The sequence below is a fragment of the Eriocheir sinensis genome, chromosome 11 (assembly GCF_024679095.1).
Source record: "Eriocheir sinensis breed Jianghai 21 chromosome 11, ASM2467909v1, whole genome shotgun sequence".
In the NCBI taxonomy this organism is placed as follows: Eukaryota; Metazoa; Arthropoda; class Malacostraca; order Decapoda; family Varunidae; genus Eriocheir; species Eriocheir sinensis.
The window spans coordinates 14,352,582-14,374,119 of NC_066519.1; the positions used below are offsets into that span (position 1 = coordinate 14,352,582).

Consider the following 21,538-nt stretch of genomic DNA (forward strand, 5'->3'; position numbering starts at 1 on the left):
CGGTGATGAAACGTGGCCAGAGACTTCCCGAGATTTTTATTGTTGAAGAATATTGTTGAGTGGGATACAGGAGATTTTGCGTAGAGAAATGTAATGTTGTTTTGTTACTATATACTAACATCTAGAGGATAAGTTATGTCCCTCCTCCTCTTCTTCTTCCTACTCCTATTCCTCCTCCTCGTCCTTCTCCTTCTCCTCCTCCTCCTACTATTAAGCTACCACCGCCATATTCATTTAAACAACAAGTGATAGTAATAACAGTAATAATAATAATAACTACCTCTAAGGGCCAGGATCATCTAAGGGCAGGAAGGACCACTTAATTTCAAACTTAAACTCACTTACTTTACCTGTCCTTTTTTTCTGCCTTCCGTGGCGTGAGGGGAAGGAAGGAGAGCGAGAGGGCGAGCGAAACCTAACCTCGGCCGGCCAAGAAGAAACCTCGCCTAATGCTCTGATCCACTAGGCAGGAAGGAGTCTGAAGTTCGGGTTTTATGAATTTTCCTCTTTGTTTTACTTTTCACGCCGGCTCGCTCGCTGGGCTCAACTTGGCGGAGGCGGATGAAAGTAAAGTGAAGCCAAGGAAGAGGTAAGCAACTCCTGACCTCCTCCTCCAGTTCCGGGTTCTCTCTCTTCTTTCCTGCACTTCTTCCTCCTCCTCCTCCTCCTCCTCCTCCTCCTCCTCCTCCTCCTCCTCCTCCTCCTCTAATTTGTTCTCTTTTTCATTTTTGTTTTCTTCCTCATTCTTTTTCTTTTCCATCTGTTCCATTTCGCTAACCTCCTCCTTTTCTTCTTCTCCTTCTTCTCTTCTGTTCCTTTCTTTTTCTACTCCTTCTCCTTCTTCTACTCGATTTTCTTTTCCTATTTCTCTTTTCTTCTTTCTCCTCCTCTTCCGTTCCTCTCTCTTCATCTTCTTCTACTCGATTTCCTTTACCTACTTTCTTTCCTCTTCCTCCTGCTCCTGCCCTTCCTCTTTCTCCTGCTTTCCTATTCCTTCTTCGTCTTCGTCTTTCTCCTTTTCCCTTTTCTGTCCCTTCTTTGTCTCCTCCTCTTTCACCTGCCATCCCGTTCTTCCTCCTTCTCTTGCTATCATGTTCCTCCTCCTCCTCCTCCTCCTTCACCGCCTCCTCGAACATTCATCGCGGTGTTTCCTCCCCAAACTCTCGCCAAACGAACTAACTTTCACGCCCACTGACGGGGAACAATCTCTCCCGCCGCACAAAAACCTCGGCTATAAGTAAAGGATTGGGAGTTACCGCAGCTCGCGAGGCAAATAAACAGAGAAGAAAATAGAGAAATACAAAAAAGTGATGCATTGAAAGTTACCGTAGCTCATGAGACAAATAAACAGAGAATGAAATAGAGAAATACAAAAACCTCGTCTACAAGTAAAGGATTGGGAGTTGCCGCAGCTCGCGAGGCAAATAAACAGAGAAGGAAATAGAGAAATACAAAAAAGTGATGCATTGAAAGTTACCGTAGCTCACGAGACAAAGAAATAGTGAAGGAAGTAGAGAAATACAAAAACCTCGACTGTAAGTAAAGGATTGGGAGTTACCGCAGCTCGAAAGACAAATAGAGAGTGAAACAGAGAAAACATAAAGAAATAGAAACCCAAAAGACTGAATCAACTCTTCTTAGCGTGTTTCGTAGTGAATGAAGCGCCGAAGAATGCCCCAAAACACACACATTTGACAAAGCCTTCGTAGGAGTTGTGGGCCTTTCTAACGGTACTTTTATGCCCCGGGTGGTTGTTTAACGAAGCTGCTGTACCGTGAAAGGAAGAAAACTCTCATGAGATTCGGCTTTCGTAGGAGTTGATGTGGGTATTTCCATGATACTTTTATGACCCCGGTGGTACTTTGACGAAGCTGCTGTACCGTGAAAGGAAGAAAACTCTCATGAGATTCGACTTTCGTAGGAGTTGATGTGGGTATTTCCATGGGTACTTTTATGAGCCTGGTGGTACTTTGACGAAGCTGCTGTACCGTGAAAGGAAGAAAACTCTCATGAGATTCGACTTTCGTAGGAGTTGATGTGGGTATTTTTTCGTAGGAGTTGATGTGGGTTTTGACGAAGCTGCTGTACCGTGAAAGGAAGAAAACTCTCATGAGATTCGACTTTCGTAGGAGTTGATGTGGGTATTTCCATGATACTTTTATGAGCCTGGTGGTACTTTGACGAAGCTGCTGTACCGTGAAAGGAAGAAAACTCTCATGAGATTCGGCTTTCGTAGGAGTTGATGTGGGTATTTCCATGGGTACTTTTATGACCCTGGTGGTGGTTTGACGAAGCTTCTATACCGTGAATGCGAGAAAGCACTCATGAGAACCCGATTAGCCTCCTTTTCGTCCGAGTAAAATAGAAATATATAGAAATTAAAATACTTCCTCGCTGAGGTGTATACAATTTATTCTTTTTACTTCTCAACATTTATATTTTATTATGTTGAAAGTGGTCGATTCGTCATACTTCTTGCACAATAATATTTTTAGCTATTTTTTATTTTATTTTTCCATATCCTTTTTTTTACACAATAATATTTTTAGCTATTTTTTTTTACTTTTCCATATCCTTTTTTTTACACAATAATATTTTTAGCTATTTTTTTTTTACTTTTCCATATCCTTTTTTTTACACAATAATATTTTTAGCTATTTTTTTTTACTTTTCCATATCCTTTTCTTTTAACACAATAATATTTTTAGCTATCTTTTTTACTTTTCCATATCCTTTTTTCTTACACAATAATATTTTTAGCTATTTTTTTACTTTTCCATATTGTTTTTTTTACACAATAATATTTTTAGCTATTTTTTTTTACTTTTCCATATCCTTTTTTTTACACAATAATATTTTTAGCTATTTTTTTTTTTACTTTTCCATATCCTTTTTTTTTACATAATAATATTTTTAGCTATTTTTTTTTACTTTTCCATATCCTTTTTTTTACACAATAATATTTTTAGCTATTTTTTTTTACTTTTCCATATCCTTTTTTTTACACAATAATATTTTTAGCTATTTTTTTTAATTTTTCATATCTTTTTTTTTTTTTACAGAAGAGGAGGCAGTTCAAGGGCGTGAAAAAAAACCCAATAATGAAAATAAAAAGCCCGCTACTTACTGCTCCTGAATAGAGTACAGAGAAGTGCCCAAAAAGGAGAGATCAATAAACATTTACATTCATTAATAAGTCCATACATTACTAATACATTTTTCATCATTTATTATTCTTATTTACGATATCTCATAACAACGAAACTGATTTTATGGAGCGAAGCGTTTTTTTTCACTTTCTCTGTGTTATAACAAATATTTTCCCGTCAACGTTTAATCCTTAGAATCCATATTTTTTTCGTGTAACTTAATCTCCTAAACTACTGCTCTCTTGTGCGAGGGTTTCATCTCTCTCTCTCTCTCTCTCTCTCTCTCTCTCTCTCTCTCTCTCTCTCTCTCTCTCTCTCTCTCTCTCTCTCACACACACACACACACACACACACACTACTACACATTTTCTGCTACTACTACTGCTACTACTACTACTTCTACTACTACTACTGCAACTACTACTACGCTATTCTTTTGGTGCTTGACGCAGTTCTTTGCATTCACTCGTGCGTTATGAATTATAGAATGCTAATGATTTTTTGTGCGTGTGTCAAGTGTATCGGTATTGTACGCAAACGCTCTCTCTCTCTCTCTCTCTCATACTGTCATATTTATAGCCCAACGTACCACACCATTAATCTTATGTCCTTAGTCTTTTGTTCTAGTCATCAGTGGCATCCATTTTTTTTAGCTTCAATCAATATTATATTCAAGTGTTCTTCATAACTCTCCTTTCGTGTCTATCATGAATACTGGAGAGGCGGTGGCTGAGTAGGCCGAGTGCTGACGCGGCGTTCAAGACCCAGGTTCTCGTCCCTCCCGTCGCTACAAACAAGCTGGCAATTTTTCAGTCACCGCCGAGTGGCCCAAGACTACTCACATGCTGTCCTGAAGACCGCCAATCAACCCGTAGAAGAAAGAAAATCAGACGTTCATACCTCGTTAATTCGCGGTGGCACAAGTTCGAGTCCTCCCCGCTGCTACAAACAAGCTGGCAATTTTTCAGTCACCGCCGAGTGGCCCAAGACTACCCACATGCTGTCCTGAAGACCAGCTATCAACCCGAACTCTGTATTCTTTCTCTAAAAGATGATCAAAGAAGAGCTCCACGGGGCAGCATAAGCAGAGCAGGATGGCGCCAATATAAAACACTAGCCTGCGCCACAACGGGGTGGGGCAGATCACCAGGCCCCACCAAGAAAAGGCTACCAGCGTCAAAGGTCAAAACGTAAAAATAAATAAATAAATAAATAAATAAATAAAAATAAGTCCCTATCTTCCCCCTTTTTGTTTCTTGCTCCTTCTCTGCACTTTCTCTTCCTCTCATAGTTCTTTTGCCTTCTGTCCTTATGTTCATTTCTTTTATCACTGTTATAGTCTAGTATCCCTCGTAACCTATACTGTTTACTCCTACCTCTTCTTCTCTCTTTCTTCCGCTCTTTCTCCTCTCATCCCTGTCCCATATCGTCCACGCACCTTTTTTCTTCTCCCCCGTAAGGTACAAAGGGTCGCCTGGAAACATGAAGCCTGTCCATATTTTCCCCGTGATAAGCGTCTAATATTCTCTCCTTTTCTGTATATTCCTTCTCATTCTTTCACTTCGTCTCTTCACTTCCCCTTCCCAGATCTCCCACGCACCTTTCTTTCCCTTCCCCGTAAGGAACAGAGCGTCACCCGGAAGCCTGAAGCCTGTCCATATTCCTCCCCCGTGATAAGCGTCTAATATTCTCTCCTTTTCTGTATATACCTTCTCATTCTTTCGCTTCATCTCTTCACTTCCCCTTCCCAGATCTCCCGCGCACCTTTCTGTCCCTCCCGGAAGCCTGAAGCCTGTCCATATTCTTCCCCCGTGATAAGCGTCTAATATTCTCTCCTTTTCTGTATATTTCTCCTCATTCTTTCGCTTCGTCTCTTTACTTCCCCTTCCCAGATCTCCCACGCACCTTTCTTTCCCTCCCTGAAGCCTGAAGCCTGTCCATATTCTTCCCGCTTGATAATTGAAAGCATGATTGGCAAGTCAAGTTTTGGGCGGGAATGATTTAATTAAGTCGACGCCTTCTCCCCGCCCGAGGCTCCGGAGCGCGAAATATTTCACCGGCGGAATCTAATTACTGGCGCCGAAAAGAACAGCCGAAAGAGAGCGAAGACTAATTGTCGGGAAGTTGCGTCGTGCGTCAGAAGTTCGGGGCGGGAAGCTGCTCAGGTGGACCCTAATTGGCGTGGGAAAGGTGGGTTTGAAGAGGGATGAGAGGAGTGTTTTTCTGTACTAGTTTTCGTAGAGATGGATGGAATATCAAGCGAATGAAATGTATGCTTGAATAATACCTGATTTACATTTTCCTTTCCGGCTTTCTTTTTCTGTCAGGTTTAAAATCATCTCTCTCTCTCTCTCTCTCTCTCTCTCTCTCTCTCCTTATCTATTTCTTTCTCTCTATCTATTTATCTTGTTTTCTTCTTTTCTCTACTTTCTTTTCTATCCTCATTCTTTCTTTCTTTCTTTCTCTCTCTCCTTTTCCTCCTTCTTTCTTTCTTTTCTCTCTAACAATCTCTCACTCCATCCCTCCCTGACTCACTAACTCCCTCTCTCTCTCTCTCTCTCTCTCTCTCTCTCTCTCTCTCCCTCCTAGCAAGAAATTATATAGGCGTGAACTCAATCCTTACTCATAGCAAGCCTCGGTAACGCGGTAAACACAAGCCGATCAACTCTTCCAGCGACACCACTTCATTAGGCAAACGAGGGGAGGGTCGCAGGGGTGTTGGCGGCGGGATCAGGTTAAGAAGGGGAGGTGCGCGAGGGTTTATCTGCTTAGCGTCAGAAACCTCGTCCGTCCGTTGCTGTCCGTCGTCGGTTAGTTAGCTAGATAAGTGTGTCGGTTGGTTGATAGGGTTTGTTTTTGTGGTGGATTATTTTTTTTGTTTATTTGTTTGTTTGTTTGTTTTTGTTTGTGTTTTTCTTTGTTTTGTTTTTCTCTATTCTTCTTTCGTCTCTTTTCTTCTTCTTTCGTTTTGATCTCGTCTTTTATTCTTTATTTTTCCTTTCTCTTTCTTTCTTTCTTTCCTTCTTTCTAACACCCAAGCTAGAATTACATATATCTTTTAACTTCATGTCTATCTATTTCTGTTTATCTATCTATCAATCAATCTATCTATCTATCTATCTATCAATCTGTCTATCCATAAATATATCTATCTATCAATCTATCTGTCTATCTATTTCTCAAACTATCTATTTACTTATCTTCATCCACTTTCATCTTTATTGGTTATTGTCTCTTTGGTTAAATATGTATGTATGTATGTATGTATGTGTGTGTGTGTGTGTGTGTGTGTGTGTGTGTGTGTGTGTGTGTGTGTGTGTGTGTGTGTGTGTGTGTGTGTGTGTGTGTGTGTGTGTGTGTGTGTTTACAAAAAAATGCGTGGAAAACATAACATCGTACTTTATGAACTCCTGTCGGTTAGTTTGTTTGTTTATCGAGATGGGTTTGTTTACTGCCTGTTTGTTTGTTTGTTTGTCCAGCTGTCTGTCGATCTGTGTTTGTTTGTCACGCACGCACGCACACACGCATACAGAAACGGATATATGTAGATCTAAAACACGTAATTATTCTCTCTCTCTCTCTCTCTCTCTCTCTCTCTCTCTCTCTCTCTCTCTCTCTCTCTCTCTCTCTCTCTCTCTCTCTCTCATATTACTTTCTTTCACTCCTCTTCTTCCTTCCTTCCTTCCTTTCTTCCATTGTCTTATTCCCTTTTCGTTTATTCTCTTCCTCCTCTCTCTCTCTCTCTCTCTCTCTTTTCTTCCTCCTTCCTTTCTTCCAATTCTTTATCCTCTTTTCGTTTATTCTCTCTCTCTCTCTCTCTCTCTCTCTCTCTCTCTCTCTCTCTCTCTCTCTCTCCATAGATTCCCCCTTCTCTCTCCTCACACAACACGTCAATTACCATACAAATTGAAAGCTCATCAGCCGCTGCGAATAATTACACTGAGCGCCGGAAACAGACGATAAGGAGGGAGGGAGTTAGCACGGGGAAGGCAGCAACTCGGGGGCGTACTCTTCAACATTTCTGCGCCCAAGTACACATATTTGACGAGGCTTTCCTATGCGTTTTGGGCACTTCCACGGGTAGCTTGATGACCCTGGTGGTAGTGTGACCCTTCTTCTGTACCGTGAACCTTAGGAAACACTCATTAGAACCCGATTGACCACCTTTTCGGCCTTTGGTTATAGTTGATGTGGGAGGTAGAAGCGTCTGATAATACTGGCCTTCCTCACTGCCTCATCCCCTTCTCTCCCTTCCTCTCCCACCCTCCCTAACTCTCTTATCCCTTGCGCAACATTTGTATATTAAGGATCAGGGAGTTGTCAGGGCGATATGTAGCCTTTCCTAAGCTTCTACGATCTCTCTATTCTTCTTCCTCCTCCTCCTCTTTCCTTTCTTCTTCTAAGGTTCTTTGGGGTATCTTTCTAAGGCGCGTTGGAGTTAGCACGGAAGGTTTAAGACGAGCCATCACACTCCTTATGTTGTTATCTTCTGCGAAAAGCGTGTTTGTATAAGAGTTTAGGGGAATGGCATGCAGATTTGCACAGGTTCCAATGTAACCAAGGCTGTTTTCTCGTTTTCTTTTTTTTCTTCCGTTTTCTCTCGTGTTCTTCAGTTAGTAATTTGTCTGGGGTGTAGAAGTCACTATATAACATTTTACACACGCAAGATTCCACCCACATTTCTTCCCTAACCTCCTCCTTTTCGTCTTCCTTCCTTATCTTCCTCCTCCTTACGTCGTCTTCTTATCTGGCAAGTGTTTACATGTCGCTATGGAAGGTAGAATAAATTTGTCAGTCTCTGTATGTCACTATTTAAGGTTTTTACACACGCAAGATTCCACCCACATTTCTTCCCTAACCTCCTCCTCTTCATCTTCCTTCCTAATGTTTCTCTTCCTTACGTCTTCTTATTTGGCACGCGTTTACAAGTCACTGAAGGTAAAGCACATTTGTCAGTCTCTGTATGTCACTATTTAAGGTTTTTACACACGCAAGATTCCACCCATATTTCTTCCCTAACCTCCTCTTCTTCGTCTTCCTTCCTAATCTTCTTCTTCCTTACGTCTTCTTATCTGGCAGGCGTTTACATGTCGCTATGGAAGGTAGAGCACATTTGTCAGTCTCTGTATATGGTTTCACACACAAAATTCTTCCTTAACTTTCTCCTTCTCCTTCTTTACCTTCCTCCTCCTCCCTTATCATTCCTCCTCATACTTATCTGGCAGGTGTTTACAAGTTGCTATGGAAGGTAGAGGACATTCATCAGTCTCTATAAAATTTCACGCACAACATTCTTCCTTCTCCTTCTCCTTCTCATTCTTCCTCCTCCTCCCTTATCATTCCTCCTCATATTTATCTGGCAGGCGTTTACAAGTCGCTATGGAAGGTAGAACACATTTGTCAGTCTCTGTATATGGTTTCACACACAAAATTCTTCCTTAATCTTCTCATTCTTTACTTTCCTCCTCCTCGTACTTATCTGGCAGGTGCTTCAAGTTACTATATAAGGCCTAACACATGCTTTACCTCCTCCTTCCTACCCTCAAGACCTTTCTATTGACGAAGCAACACCGTATGGCAGAACAACAACTCCCTTCGTCCTCTCTTCACCCTCAAATCTTCACCCAATCAGACAGTCACCGGCGCAGGAGTCATCAAGGGGAGGTTTAGCATACGGCATCCAACCCCTTTCCATGTATAGCTCAAGGGGGTTTAGCATTCCGGTCGTACAAAGGAGCATATTGAGAGGGATCGCGGCCGCCCATTATGCTCCGCTGAGGCTTGGTTCGGCCACAACACGCTGGGACAATCAGTATTCCAGACCCAGGCCGAGGATTATGTAAACACGGCCGCCTGGATCATGAATCTGCGCTGGTATGTGTGTCTGGGGGGGAGGTGGAGGGGGGGAGGGGGGGGAGGGGGGGAGTCTGTGTGTGTGTGTGTGTGTGTGTGTGTGTGTGTGTGTGTGTGTGTGTGTGTGTGTGTGTGTGGTGTTGGGGTGGGGTGGAGGGGGAAGGGGGAGTCTGTGTTTTGCGTGTGTGTGTGTGTGTGTGTGTGTTGTGTTGTGTTGTGTATGTTCCCTGTCTCTTGTATGCTATGGTGATGGTGGTGATGGTGATGAGGGCTGTAGAGATGGCAATGGTGGTGGTAATGGTGATACTAGTGCTTATAGTGATGATCCTGGTCACCATAGTAATAAAGATTCTAATTCCTCAGTCACATTCACCCCGCTGCGTCGATGTCATTACGGATTGGCAAGCAGGTTTGATTCGCCTACAATGGACACGTGTCTGAATTGGTGCTTGTTAATGGAGGAATGAATCTGTTAATAATAAGCTTTGCCTGCCAAAATATATGTAATCTCTCTGTTGTATGCATCTCGATATCCTGTTTGGTCCATTCTCGCAGTAATTAGGTGTTTGAGAGCAGTTCCAATTTGACATTTTCTATTTTGCGATTTCACTTAGTCTGTAGTCATGGTAGATATGAATTATTATGCGTTATCTTTAAAAAATACAGTTCACTACATCCCAATTTGCTGTCTGGTCAGTCCTCGCGGAAATTGGGTTTTTGAATACAGTTTCTATTTGACATTTACAATTTTGCACATTCCAATTAGTCTTCAGCGATCGTCCAAATGAAGTGCTATGCCTTACCTTCAAAAGTATGCGCCAGTATATCCCAATTTCCCTTTTGTTCAGTCCTCGCGGAAATTGGGTTTTTGAATACAGTTTCTATTTGACAGTTACTATTTTGCACATTCCAATTAGTTTTCAGCGATCGTCCAAATGAAGTGCTATGCCTAACCTTCAAAAGTATGCGTCAATCTTTATTTTTAATTTTTTTTTACAGCTAAGGAGACAGTTCAAGGGCGTAAAGAAAAAAAAAAAAGCATGCTACTTACTGCTCCTGAATAGAGGTCAAAGGAGTGTCCAAAAAGAGAGGTCAATTTCGCCCTTTTGTTCAATCCTCGCACAGTAATTATGTGTTTGAGAGCAGTTTATGTTAGGCGATTTCTTTTTACGCTTTTCAGTTAGTCTTTAGCGATGGTAGAGATGTTGTTTTATGCGTTATCTTTGAAAATAGACTTGATTACACTCCAATTTCCTGCTTAGTCAGTCCTTGCAGTATATATTTAGGCTTTTTTTTTACAAGAAAGGAGACAGCTCAAGGGCACAAAAAAAGGAAACAATAATAAAAAAAGCCCGCTACTCGCCGCTCCCAAAAAGAATCCAAAGAGGTGGCCGAAAGAGAGGTCAGTTCCGGGAATTGTTTGAAAGCAGTTAACATTTGACTATTTCTATTTCATGCATTTCAATTAGCCTGTAACGATGCTAGGGATGTATATTATGCGTTATCTTTGAACATATTCTTTAATACATTCCAATTTTCTGCTTAGTCAGTCCTCGCATTAATTAGGTGTTTGAAAATAGTTTACATTTGACTATTTCTATTTCACGCATTTCAATTAGCCTGTAACGATGGTAGGGATGTATATTATGCGTTATCTTTGAACATATTCTTTGATACATTCCAATTTCCCGCTGGTCAGTTCTCGCCTCAATAACGTGTACGCAGCAGCTTTGGTTGGCCAGTAAGCGAGAGGTTCCTAAATTGGATATTAATAACGCTCGGCTGAACCTGTTTCGCTTAATGTATCATCCGAGTATGAGCGTTAATGCAATCCAATATTCTGTTAGTCAACGCTCGTAGCTGTTAAGTGTCTGAAAGCAGGTTCGGTTGGCCTGTTGGGGAAGACATACACTGGTTTTCATCAATAGGTGAGGAAAAAATTGACGTACAACTTTTGAAACTGACAGACTGTTGACTTCATTAAATTGTGGAAACGCTAAATGAACAATACAACTTGCCTTTCTTACTTTTAAATTGTGGAATGACTCTTAGGACAATCATATTTTTTTTACAACAAAGGAGACAGCTCAAGGGCACAAAAAAGGAAACAATAATAAAAAAAGCCCGCCACTCGCTGCTCCTAAAAAGAATCCAATGAGGTGGCCGAAAGAGGGGTCAATATGCATTTTTTTTACTTCAGTTTAAATTATGGAAAGGATTTAGGGGGAATAAGCATTGTTTTTAGGGTTAAGTATAAATTTAAGAAGTACGTTAATGTTTAAGGACGATATAAACTCAGCAATCCACTCACTTTCATCCTCATTCACTGTCGGATGGCTATTAAAATTTGCCATGTTTTCTTATTTCTATTTTAAATTGACGTAAAACTTTTGAAACGGACAGATTTTTGACTTTATTAAATTGTGGAAACGCTAAATGACAACACAACTTCCCTTTCTTACTTCCTTTTAAATTGTGGAAAGACTCTTGGGACAATCATATGTATTTCATTTACTTCAGTTTAAATTATGGAAAGGCTTTTGGGAGAATATGCATTTTTTTACTTCAGTTTAAATTATGGAAAGGCTTTTGGGAGAATATGCATTTTTTTACTTCAGTTTAAATTATGGAAAGGCTTTCGGGAGAATATGCATTTTAAATCAGTATAAATTTAGGAAGGACGTCCCTGTTTAAGGACGACGCAAACTCAATAATCCATTCATTTTCATCCTCATTCACTGTCGGATGGCTATTAAAATTTGCCATGTTGTCTATTTATATTTTTTAAGCCACTCCCTTTTGGCCTTTCATATACTTTTTCAAGATTAAATATACCTTTTTTATTAACCCAAACAGCCGCTTTATATCCGTGTCTCACTATTAAGGCTGACATTTATTAGATTTTTTTTATAAAGATAGTATAAAGGCGATAAACTTTTTGGCAAATAATAAATGGGACTTCTGCTTCAAGTTGTTTTTTAAATTCAATGTATTTCCAATTAAAGACACTGTAAGAAATGAACCTTTGCGAAGTACCTCATTACAATACACAACTAAGAGGAATTTAACACCTATCTTCATTAACTTTTTACCTGGAAACTTGCTCAAACATTCCCAAGGATCCTTCATCACCTCTAATTACTCTCGGTCTCGGTTTTAATTACACGGTTGAAGAAATACACCTTTACTGAGCACTTCATTACGATGCTCACATAAGAGGAATCAACACTTATCTTTATTAAATTTATTCCCGGAAACTTACTGAAATATTCCCGCGATCCTTCATCACATGTAATTACTTTCCTTCATTGTTCCTCTTCCGTGTAAATCTCCAGCTCTCATATCAGGGGAAAAAATACAAGTGTGGAATTTATGACGCTGATGAAGTCTGAAATGAACGCGTCCGGAGCGCATATGTCCAATCTCTCTCCCTGACCTGACCTGACCCAACCTAACCTAACCTGACCGGACAATCTTACCTGACCTAACCTAGCCTTACCTTACCTAACCTAACCAGACCTAACCTAACCTGACGTAACCTAAGCTAACCTAACCTGACAACCTGACCTGACCAAACCTAGCCTTACCTTACCTAACCTAACCAGACTTAACCTAACCTGACGCAACCTAAGCTAACCTAACCTGACAACCTGACCTGACCTAACCTAGCCTTACCTTACCTAACCTAATCTGACCTAACCTAACCTGACTTTATCTAACCTAATCTAACCTAACCTAATCTGACCTAACCTAACCTGACTTAACCTAATCTGACCTAACCTGACAATCTGACCTGACCTAACCCAACACATTTAACCTAACCTGACGTAACCTAATCTAACCTAGCCTAACCTACCCTATCCTAGCCTGTTCAAGAGTGGGCGTCACATATCCGTACAGAGAAGGGAAAATTCGCGTCCGGGGCAAACCTTTTCTTCATCACGATTATTATTATTTTTTTGACAAGCTCCATCCACATTGATCTCCAGCGCTGATTTGACATCCAGCGCGGGTCACGGTCGCTTAAAAATCACTGGTCTGGTTTATCAGTCCGGGTTCAATCGAGACTAACAAGCTGTATAAATTTTCCACGGAAGGTCTGACCCATCTTTTTTTAAACTTTTCTGCTTTTTCTGTACGCGTTCAGCTGAAACCGCGGGGATATGAATGGCAGAGATTGTATTTTAAATCTAGTGCCGTTCTCTGCTATATTGTTTTCACTGTCTTCTATATTGTTTTCTTTTCTTTTTAACTTTTCTGCTCTTGTTTTCTTATGAGTTCGGCTGAAACCACGGGAATATAAATGGCAGAGACTGTATTTTAAATCTAGTGCCGTTCTCTGCTATATTGTTTTCGCTGTCTTCTAAATTGTTCTCTTTTCTTTTGAATCGACAAGACAAGACAAACTATTTTTTAACTTTTATGCTTATTTAATCTTACACGTTCAGCTGAAACCGCGGAAACATAAATTGCAAAGACAGCATTTTAATCCAATTGTCATTTATGTTCTCTATTCTTTTGATTCGACAAAACAAGACAAACTACTTTTTTTTTTATAACTTTTCTGCTTTTGTTTTCTTATGAGTTCAGCTGAAACCGCGGAAATATCAACGAGGAAGACTTGTATAATAAATCTCCTACCGCTTAAGTTCTCTGTATCTTTTATTCGACGAAACCAAGAGCAGGATTGGAGCTTGTCAGACTTCCCTTTATACCTAACCTTTGGGCATGTCTACGGGTTCATTTAATATGAGAGATGTGTATAGCGTAGACAGCACAAATATGAACTTTTAATTACTCGTTGTGCAAGTTATTCCTTCACTTCAACGGGTACAAGATCAGAAATAGGTTGGAATTGGCGTGGACACGAGATCTGCACACTTGACAAGAGGTAAGGAGAGACAAGGGAGACTTATACACGTGAGGCTCTGGTTAGGTTGAGAGATGGACAGAGACAGAGGGAGAGAGGTGGAAAGAGAGCGACAAAAGGAGAGCAAGGGATATTGTCATGTCCACTCATACCAAAGCGGGTTTAACAAAGGTCAGGCTTATTGCTTCGTCTTTCCGGCTAATAGGGAGGAGAAAAGACTGAGAGAAAATGAGAGAAAGAAAAACGGAAAGATGATGAGGAAAGAAAGACAAGAGAGGAAAGAGAGAAAAAGGAAAGATAGAGGGATAGAGAAAAAGGGAAAAGAAAATGATTATATGTTTCAGACGGAAATGCAAACAGGAAAGAATGGAAAGTAAAGAATTGGAAAAAAAAATAAACAAATAAAACTAAAAAGCAGACTTAAGCTAAGGGAACGAAAATGACAGGACAGAACGGAAAATAAATTAAACTGACGAGGAAAAGAAAGAAAGAATGAAAGAAAGAAAATGAGATGAAACGAACTAAGTGTCAAAGGATAATTAGGTAAAGTTAAGGAAAGAGAGAAAAAAATGTAATGAGAAGAAAAAAAATAAAAGAAGAAAGGAAAAGACTCGAGTGACGAAAAAAGACTGGCAGAAAATAAAAGAAAAAGTTAGTAAAGAAGTTAGTAAAGAAAGAGAGAGAGAGTTGACGAAGACAAAATAAAAAAAAGTTAAAAAGTTAAAAAGAAAGTAAATTTAATAAGGAAGCCAAAAAAAAAAAAGATAAAATGAAGAAAACGGAGGAAATTGAAAGAAGGAAGAAAGAGGGAAGAAAGAGAGAGAGGAAGAAAGAAGAGGATACGAAATGAGGTAAAATGGAGGCGATTGCATCAAAGTAAAACGATCTAGGAGGAGGAGGAGGAGGAGGAAGAAGAGAAGGAAAAGTGGAATAAAATGAAAATGACAAAATTCGAGTAAAGACGAAAAAATAAAACAACAAAAAAACAATAAAAAACTCACATCCCATCTGTCAGTCAATCTTTCTGTCCATTTCCTTACCTTACTTTGTCTGTCTATCTGTCTGTCTTTAGGTATGCTTGTATTTATCTGTCTGTCAATCTATCAATGCAAAAAGGACAGAAAGGAGAGGAACACCAAGAATAATATGTTTATCTATCTATCTATCTATCTTTTCATTAGCTAACTTAACTATCTACCTGTCTATCTATTCGTCTATCTCCATCTAGCGAATGAGACGGAAGGAAGAATAAGATTAGGAGAACTTTTTATCTACCTATCTATTTGTCCTCCTCTGTATCTATCTGTCTATCTATCCAGGAAAGGGAAGCAGAGACGAAGACGAGGAGGGATATCAAACGAGGAAAGGGAGGGGGGGGGGGGGGTTAAGGAGGGGGGGGGGGAGGAACTTAAACTTTCCCGGAATTAAATTGAGCGTCGCGAACACTCTTGCAGAAACTCGTGTCTGATCAAAGGCCACCAGCGTTCGGGCACCTGCAACTCCCTCTGTCTGTCTGTCTGTTTGTCTGTCTGTCTCTTTCCTAGTAGCTGATATGCATCCCAAAGAACCTTCCTAGCTTCTAAAAATGGGTGTCGTTTGCATTTCTGTCTTAAACTGTCTGTCTCTTTCCTAGTAGGTAATATGCATCCCAAAGAACCTTCCTAGCTTCTAAAATGGGTGTCGTTTATATTTCTGTCTTATTCTCTGTCTATCTCTTTTCTTGTAGCTCATATGCATCCCAAAGAACCTTCCTAGCTTCTAAAATGGGTGTCGTTTACATTTATGTCTTATACTCTGTCTGTCTGTCTGTCTCTTTCCTTGTGGTTCATATGCATCCCAAAGAACGTTCCTAGCTTCTAAAATGGGTGCCTCTCTGTCTCTCTTTTTCTCTTCGTGTTCTTCATCCTCTCTTTTCTCCTGGTCCAAATGTATCCAAAACAGACTTCCCGGCTTCTACAGTGGGTACAGTTTGCATCCCCGTGACAAGGCTGGTAAGACATGCCACACAGCAGAGTAAGCGAAGGTAAGGCGAGCCTGAAGACGTCTCACTGCTCACCCAGCCGCGAAGACGCCACTCAGCGCCATCTATTGCCAGCGGCGGGAACGAAACCTAATACACGCGAAGGAACAGGATATTGGGGTGTATTTGGGAGGTGTTGGGGGGGTGTTATACCTTGTCCGGGCGTGTTCTCTATTTCCCCAATGAGCCAGGCGTCCTTTTAAGAGGCGGCGAGGGTCGTGTGATGTGAAATAAGGTAGATATAAAGGGAAAGGTGATGTCACATGAGTAAGCGGGTCGGATTATGGAGATGAGATTTGGGTTCACAGGGTGTATGAAATTGGTATTGAAGCTGGGTTGTTAGAGAGACGGGGAGGGAGGAAGGGGAGGAGAGAGGGAGAGAGGGAGGGAGGAAGGGGAGGAGAGAGGGAGAGAGGGAGGGAGGAAGGGGAGGAGAGAGGGAGGGAGGAAGGGGAGGAGAGAGGGAGAGAGGGAGGGATGAAGGGGAGGAGAGAGGGAGAGAGGGAGGAAGGAAGGGGAGGAGGGAGGGATGAAGGGGAGGAGAGAGGGAGAGAGGGAGGAAGGGAGGGAGGAAGGGAGAGCAAGAGAGTGAGCGAGAGAGGAGAAATGAATGAATGAAATATCGAATATGAAAGAAAAGACAGAGAAACAGATACATAGATGAAAATTAAAACCCCAGAGAAAAAGAAAGTAGAGGAAACATGGAGAAGGAAGAGAAATATGAACCGAGAAGGAAAATAAGCGGAAAAAGTAAAAGAGAAAATATATCACCACAGGGAAACCAGTAGATGAATAAAAGGAGAAAAGCATTTAGAGGGAAAACACGAATGAAATGAAAGATACAAAGAAAATGAGGTCAAAGGTTAAATGATTGAGAGGGAAAAAGCAGATGGAAAAATATACGAGGAAAATAAAGTCAAGAGGAAAATAACTCAAGGGAAAAATTAAATGAAAAACACGAGGAAAAGATGGAAGGGACTAAGGTTGGTATTGTCAGATGCTCCCGCCCCTCACACCAACTATTTCCAAAGGCCAAAAAGGAGGTTAATCGAGTTCTAATGAGTGTTCTTTTAGGTTCACGGTACAGAAGAAGGCTCAGACTACCACCAGGGTCATAAAAGTACCCCTGGAAATACCCTAAACTCCCACGAGAGACTAGCAAATTACGTGTTCTTGGGCGCAGAAATGTTTAAAAATATGGCCCTAAGGATTGAGAGTGATAAAGGAAAAGTAGAAGGAAAATAAGGTCAAGGGTTAAAAACGAGTCTAGTGAAAAAGAAAAATGACAGCTGGTCCACTTACTCTCGGGCAGGAAAGTTGCCTTGGTTGCCGCGGCCTCGATCACCAGCCTGGCCACGATGAGCAAGTGGGCGACGAGCAGGTGCAGGAAGGGCGCCGTGGGGCCTCCGTGCAGCCAGGCGCCGCGCACGAGACCCCCCGCCGGTCCGGGCAGCGGCGGCGCATCGCGGGAGCACGCCCCGTCCTGCACGCCCAAGCGGTAGCCGTCGTTGGCGAAGTTCCCGATCTTGAAGACGGCGGCTCCGAAGAAGAAGAAGAGCAAGACGGCTGCCGCTCCGACCAGACCTGAGGGGGGAGATAAATAAAGCGGTGAGATCAAGGAATACACGAGGAGATGAAATTACGGTTGAAAATACAGTTATGAACGACGTATCAGGACACCTCTCCTCCCGAAATTGACCTCTCTTTTTGGACACTCCTTTGACCTCTATTCAGGGGCAGTATGTAGTGGGCTTTTGTTTTTATATTTTTCTTTACGCCCTTGAACTGTTTCCTTGGCTGTAAAAAAAAAAAGTAACTGCCGCCTCTCCGAATAGACCTGAGGGGGAGATAAATAAAGCGGTGAGATCAAGGAATGCACGAAGAGATGAAATTACGGTTGAAAATACAGTTATGAACGAAGAAGAGTAACACTGCTGCCTCTCCGAATAGACCTGAGTGAAGGGAATATATACAGCAATGAGACCAGGCATACACCAAGGGATATTATTATTATTATTATTATTATTATTATTTTTACGGCAAAGGAAACAGCTCAAGGGAAAAATCAACAGAGAAAAAACACACAAAAAGTCCGTTAATCGCTGCTTCCTCAAATGCAAACAGAAAAGGTCAAAAGAGAGGTCAAATTATTATTATTATTTTATTTTATTTTATTTTATTTATTTTATTTTATTATTACTATTATTTTATTATTATTATTATTATTATTTTACTGCCCTAATGACCACCTAACAACCAAGACTCAAGTGAAACTCTAAAGCGAATCAAATGGAGCTACACTACTACCACAACATCATCACTACCAACATCACCATCACCATCATTACTAATACAGGAATCTTCAAAGTGCTTAGCGGAACAGCACAACATCGACCCCACAACCACCCCGTAACTCGTATATCTTCGCCTCCTTGCCGTCGCGTGTCAGAGAAGCCGTGTTTCAGAATGAGTGTATTCCCTCGTGTGTATATATTTATGGGCTACAAGGACCTGACATATAAATTAGTGTCACTCCCTTAGGTGAGAATAGGGAAGGATTATGTATGGAATGACTAACAAATGGGGACGGGAAGAGGAAAGGCGATTAAGTGAATAGCAGAGCGATGGGATAGGAAAGGAAAGGAAGGATGGAAGGAGAAATAGGATGGGAGGGGAAAGGAAGGAAGGAAGGATAGGACGGGAAGGGAAAGGAAGGAAGGATGGAACGAGAAATAGGATGGAAAGGGAAAGGAAGGAGGGATAGGATGGGAGGGGAAAGGAAGGAAGAGTGGGAGGAGGGATAGAATGGGAAGGGAAAGGAAGGAAGAGTGGGAGGAGGGATAGAATGGGAAGGGAAAGGAAGGAAGAGTGGGAGGAGGGATAGAATGGGAAGGGAAAGGAAGGAAGAGTGGGAGGAAGGATAGAATGGGAAGGGAAAGGAAGGAAGGAAGGAAGGAGGGATAGGATGGGAAGGGAAATGAAGGAAGAAAGGGAGTGATGGAATGGGAAGGGAAAGGAAGGAAGGAAGGAAGGAAGGAGGGATAGGATGGGAAGGGAAAGGAAGGAAGGAAGGAGGGATAGAATGGGAAGGGAAAGGAAGGAAGGAAGGAGGGATAGATGGGAAGGGAAAGGAAGGAAGGAAGGAAGGAAGGAGGGATAGAGTGGGAAGGGAAAGGAAAAAATAAATTAACATGGAGAAGAAAAAGGAAGTAAATAGAGAAAGAAGGCAAAAATAAAAGTGAAAAAAAGGAAAAAAAACAACAACGAGGGAACAAGATGATAGAAGGGAAAATGAAGAAGGGACGAAGGGATGGTTTAATGATGATGTGTGAGAGAAAGGGAAAGGAAGAAGGGAAAAAGGAACTGATACGATGGGAAGGGAAATGAAAGAAGAAGGGACAGTATGATGACGGTGTGTGAAGCGAAGGTTGTATTTTTTTTATAGTGGGCAAGGCAGGTAAGGGGATGAGGGGATACATATGATAATACGTTTGTGTGCATCTTGAAATATTGCTGAAACTCGTGTGTGTAAAAAGAAGCCTCGTATCTCTCTTTTGTCCGTCTCTCTCTCTCTCTCTCTCTCTCTCTCTCTCTCTCTCTCTCTCTCTCTCTCTCTCTCTCTCTCTCTCTCTGTGTGTGTGTGTGTGTGTTTGTGTATGTGTGTTATTATTGTTTTTGTTCCCTTTTATTTGTTCCCTATGTGTCTATTTGTTTGTTTAGCCTTGTTTGTTTGTGTGTTTGTTCGACTGTGTGTTGCTGTTGTTTGTTTTTGCTTCTTTGTTTACTTATGAATAGTGTTTGTTTCCTTCTATGTTTGCTTTTGTATCTTTATTTACCTCCGTGTGTTTGTTTTCTTGTGTGTGTGTGTGGGGGGGGGTGGGGGGGTTAGTGTGCGTGTGTGCGTGCGTGTGTTACCAAAAGTAGCCGTGTGTTGCCATAATCGCGTTCCAAGGTTTTCGGAATAGAATTTTTCCCGGAACGAAGCGGCCGATTTATAAGCGGACGAGGCCTTCCCGGAGTAAGCAAAGTTCATTGTGTTGAATTGGAATTACGGAATGATGGCGGCCAGGAGGGAGGGAGTGAGCGAGGAGATGGGGGAGGGGGAGGAAGACTGAGTGTAGGAGGAAAAATGGAGGAGGTAGGGAAGGAGGAGAATAGAGTGAGGGAGGAAGAAAGGAGGGAGAGAAGAAAGAAAGAGAACAAGAGAAAGCACTAGGATGGAAGAGAGAGGAAGAAGTGAAGGGAACAGAACAGAAAATAGGAGGAAGGAAGGAAGGAGGAGGGAGGGAGGGAGTGAAGGAAATAGAACAGGATGTAGAAGGAAGAAAGAAAGGAAGGAAGGAGGTAGGGGAGAAGAAGGAGAGAGTGCAGAAGAAAGGAAAGATGGAGGAAGAAGTAGAGGAAGTATAGGAACAGAGAAGAGGGAGAAACAAGGAAGGAAGAAGAAGAAGAATTAAAAACAGTAGAAAGGAAGGAAGGAAGGAAGATAGGGAAGATGAAGAAGGATAAAGAACAGTAGAAAGAAAGGAAGGAAAAAGTGAAGGGAACAGAAGAACAGACGGAAGGAAGGAGGGAGAAGTAGAGGAAGTAAAGAGTACAGAGAAGCAGGAGAAAGGAAGGAAGAAGCGGAAGGAAAAGATAGAACCGGAAGAAAGGAAGATACGATAAAAGAAAGCCATAAAGTAGAACAAGCAATCCCTAACAGCTAAACCCAAGTAGCGCAAACCCTCAAACACACAACCCTTACAGAACACACCCTAAAGACCAATTCCAAGCTAACAATCATCATATACCCGCTACAGAATAAACAATCCCTAACGGCTAAACCCAAGTACCGCAAACCATCAAACACACAACCCTTTAAACATCCACTCAAAGCTACACAAGACACACGTTCCCTTAAACTTTATCATAGAAGCTTCAGAATTACGGTTTTGGTACATGATCACTGCAGGTTAAGTTCTAAGGTAAATTATCGTACGGGTGGCGGGCAGAACACACAGATCATTAAACGTCAGCCTCCAGCGTCCGCCTATATTAAAGGGGCGAGAGTTTTCCTTAGAGGGGGATGGTAAAAAGTAATAAGGATAGTTTTATTTCCCCCAGCGGCAGATATAAAAAAAGGGAAAGTTGTCATGTGTGTAAAATAAAAAGTATCCTATTAATCTAAAGGGGAACTGAGAAGCAGGTGATATAGAAGGAAGAATAGAAAGGAAAGAGACAAGGAAGAATAAAGAGGGGAATGAGGAGAGGAAGGGAGCTGAGATAAGGTACTTATAACTGTTCTAAAAATGACATATAGAATTTAACGGTTAGTCTTTACGCATTTTCCTCTTTTCTTCTTTTTTTTACAGAATGGAAAAGATGAAAGAAAAATCAGTAGCAGAAGGAATGAAAACGAAGAAGGAAGAGGAAGGATTAAAGAAGAACAGAAAAGGGGGAATGAAAACTTGAGGAATGAAGAGGAAGAATGAAAGAAGACCGAAGAGGGGGGATGAAAACTTGAAGAATGAAGAGGAAGAATGAAAGAAGAACCGAAGAGGGGGAATGAAAACTTGAAGAATGAAGAGGAAGAATGAAAGAAGAACCGAAGAGGGGGAATGAAAACTTGAAGAATGAAGAGGAAGAATGAAAGAAGAACCGAAG

General features: G+C 41.4%; 1 protein-coding gene across 1 annotated transcript in view; it reads right to left on the reverse strand.

Annotated features, from left to right (window-relative positions):
• LOC126997144 (protein tincar-like) overlaps positions 1-21,538 on the reverse strand; it is a 115,560-nt gene that overhangs the window by 71,499 nt on the left and 22,523 nt on the right. The window contains exon 3 of the mRNA XM_050858196.1: positions 17,195-17,476. Coding sequence (XP_050714153.1) covers positions 17,195-17,476 — 282 coding nt within the window. The remainder of the gene's footprint in view (positions 1-17,194; positions 17,477-21,538) is intronic.